Here is a 3,148-nt window from a genome sequence, read left to right as displayed (position 1 = left end):
GGGAGGTCCCTGGACCTTCCGTGGACCTTGGTTTCCTCTCCTAGAAAACAGGGTTGTGCTTGATGCGATCAGGGGTGCACGGCCTGCTGGGGTGGTGGCTGGAGGGAGAGTCCAGTGGGACGTGCCAGGCCGCGGGACGACAGCAGGGTCACTCCCCGCCCACCCTGTCGTCCCTGCGCCCCCTCCAGCCTGCTGACCCCGAGAGCTTTCTCTGCTCAGGCCTGTGCCCCTCGGCCCTGCTCAGAGCCTCCCCTTTCTGTTCCCTGGCTGCTCTGAGGACGCAAAGGTCTTAGCCGTGGAACGGATGGACAGACAGACTGTAGCGCGTGCACAGCGCGGTAAGGGGGCCGAAGCTAAATCCTTGTACTCCACGAAAGCAGCCAGCCACAAAGGGCCACGTGCTGTTTCTCTCTGTTTTAGCGGGGTGTCCAGAAAAGGCAAATCTGTGCAGACGGAGAGGCCAGCCGTGCCCCGAGCGGGGTGGCTGGTCCTAAGGACTTGCCGTGAAGCGGTTGGGTTCGGGCTGCATCCCCCATTCTGTGAGCCACTGCCATTACCCTGGCCCCGGAGGCCCAGCGCTGAGCAGCCGCTGGGGAATGTCTTGCGGTCGAGGGTGTTTCAGGAGTGGAGAGTCTGGGAGGCCACGTGCACCACAGTTGAGAGCAGAGTTCAGTTCCTGGCTCCACCACTTACCAGCTGTGTGACTTTGGGCAAGGTGCTTCACCTCTCTGAGCCCAGCTTCCTCATAGCATCAAATTACAGATTTGTTCTCTTGTCCACAAAAAACAAAAACAAACTGAACACCTGCTCTGGGCCCGGCCCTTGGCTGGGCAGTGTCGGGACAAGGCTTGGCGTGGGGGGAAGGGACTGCTGCAGAGGCCTGGGTGGGGGGAGGGCGTGAAGGGGGCCCGGGGCGCGGAGAGTCACAGGCCCGGGTCCTCTGTGCCCGCAGCCCAGAACGTGACCGTGGATGAGGTCATCGGGGCCTACAAGCAGGCCTGCCAGAAGCTGAACTGCAGACAGATCCCGAAGCTCCTCCGGCAGCTCCAGGTACGGGGGTGGGGGGGGTGCTGAGGGGCAGGAAGCTGAGGGCCGTCCCGGGGTGAAGCTGGGCTCCCTCTGCCCCCCAGCGGCCTCCAGGCCTCTGCTGCCTGCCCCGAGCAGGGGAGGGTGCACAGAGCCCTGCCCAGCCCGCCACCTAGCTCAGTGCCCGTGTGCATACAGCCTTCAAAATCCTCTGCCCGGTTGTAAAGGCCGTCAGGCTCTCCGTGAGTATTTAAACAGTGTAGAATTACATAGAGTGAGGATGTTGGGGCGCCTGGGCGGCCCAGTCAGTTGAGTGTCCGACTCTTCATTTTGGCTCAGGTCATGACCCCAGCCAGGGTCGTGGGATTAAGCCCTGTGTCAGTCTTCACATTGAGCATGGAGCCTGCTTAAGATTCTCATTCTCTTTCTCTCCCCCTCTGCACCTCCCCCATGTGCTTGCGTGCACGTGCTCAATCGCTCTCTCTCTCTAATTTAAAAATAACAGGCGGCGCCTGGATGGCTCAGTCTGTTAAGCATCTGACTTTGACTTAGTCATGATCTCACGGTTCGCGGGTTCAAGCCCCGTGTCGGGCCCTGTGCTGACAGCTCAGAGCCTGGAGCCTGCCTCGGATTCTGTGCCTCCCTCTCTCTCTGCCCACCCCCGTCTCAAAAATAAACATTTAAAAAATAAAAAATAAGAATTTCAAATGTCTATCACTCTCCAGAGAAATTCTCTTCCCCGGGGGAAAGACCGTGTGCACATTTATTCTTTATATTCTCTATATGTTCTATATATACGTTGTCTAATATACAAAGATTTTTTAAGTTTATTTAATTTGAGAGAGAGCGCAAGTGGGGAGGGGCAGAGAAAGAGAGGGACAAAGAGAATCACAGGCAGGTCCTACGCTGTCAGTCCAGAGCCCGATGCCAGGCTCAACCCCACAGAAGTTTTGATCATGACCCCGGCTGAAATCAAGCGCTGCACGCCCAGCTGACTGAGCCACCCAGTGCCCCTTGTCTGACTTTTTTTTGGTAATTAAAATAGTACAGGCATAAAAAGCAAAATCCAGTCTTCACTTGTTACTCAAGCCTCACTTCCCGGGAGCCCCACCGTGGACGGCTTTGGGGAGTCTGTCCTCGGGCCTTCCCTGTATGTTTGTAGGAATTACAAACACGAGGTAGTGAACGAGGCACTATTGTGTCCGTGGTGTGCTCCCCATAGCCGTCTCCCACACAGTGCCTGTCCCGTGGCCTCCCCAGCCGGGCGGTTGTGTTGGTAAAGCACTGCCTTAGTGCCTTCTCTCTCTGGATGGGTCATTCCAGAATGTTCTAGGGTGGCTTGTTTCCAGGGTTGTTGCTCCCTTAGCACTGCTGTGAGCAGTCCTGCTTGCCACCCAGCTAGGGACCCATGCTCACTGGGGTTGAGGGCTCGTGGGGGAGTTCCAGAAGGGCTTGTTGGCCGCTCCGGGGAGAGACAGTCCCTCGGTGTGGTGGCCTAGAGTGTGGGTCCTGGAGCCCGCCAGCTGGTTCCGACCAGGCCTGTCCCTCACTAGCAAGTGACTTTCCTCGAGGCTGGCCCTTAGCCTCTCGTCTGCACATGGCTCAGTCACAGCACTCACCCCATGGATTACGGTGTGTGGAGCCCAGGAACAGAACACGGCCCCCTGTAGGCCCCCACCTGACCGGCGCTTTACCCCTCTTTCCCTGGGGCCTGGCCCTCACCCCCAGGCCTGGCAGCCTTCCCCGCCCTGGCTGCTGCTCCTGCCTGGAATGCCTGCCCCACAGATGCCCAGGGCCCACTCCCTCACTCCCATTAGCTGCCTGGCCCGGCCCTGGGGGTGCAGAACCTCACCAGGGCCTCCTGTCTCGGGCCCTGCGCGCCGCCCCCACCTCAGAAATGGAGCCAGACCAGAGCCCTACCCGCCCACTGTCGGGGTCCAACCTGGCCTCTGGGGGTGTCTTCCCGTCTTAACCGCCACCCACTCTGTTCTCCCAGGAGTTCACGGACCTTGGGCACCGCATCGACTGTCTGGACCTGAAAGGTGCGTGTCCAGACAGAGGCTGGGACCCCGGGGGGTGGGGGTAGAGTCTGGGCCACCGGGGGCAGGGCTGGGTGCCCCTC

At 59.5% G+C, this 3,148-nt stretch overlaps 1 protein-coding gene across 1 annotated transcript in view; it reads left to right on the top strand.

The window, feature by feature from the left end:
* PPP1R37 (protein phosphatase 1 regulatory subunit 37) overlaps positions 1-3,148 on the top strand; it is a 39,781-nt gene that overhangs the window by 31,548 nt on the left and 5,085 nt on the right. Inside the window, exons 3-4 of the mRNA XM_077747212.1 lie at positions 953-1,050; positions 3,023-3,068. Of these exons, the coding sequence (XP_077603338.1) occupies positions 953-1,050; positions 3,023-3,068 (144 nt within the window). The remainder of the gene's footprint in view (positions 1-952; positions 1,051-3,022; positions 3,069-3,148) is intronic.

The sequence above is a fragment of the Crocuta crocuta genome, unplaced genomic scaffold, assembly GCF_008692635.1.
Source record: "Crocuta crocuta isolate KB4526 unplaced genomic scaffold, BGI_CrCroc_1.0 scaffold334, whole genome shotgun sequence".
NCBI classification, from domain to species: Eukaryota; Metazoa; Chordata; class Mammalia; order Carnivora; family Hyaenidae; genus Crocuta; species Crocuta crocuta.
This window is presented reverse-complemented; position numbering and strand designations above follow the sequence as displayed.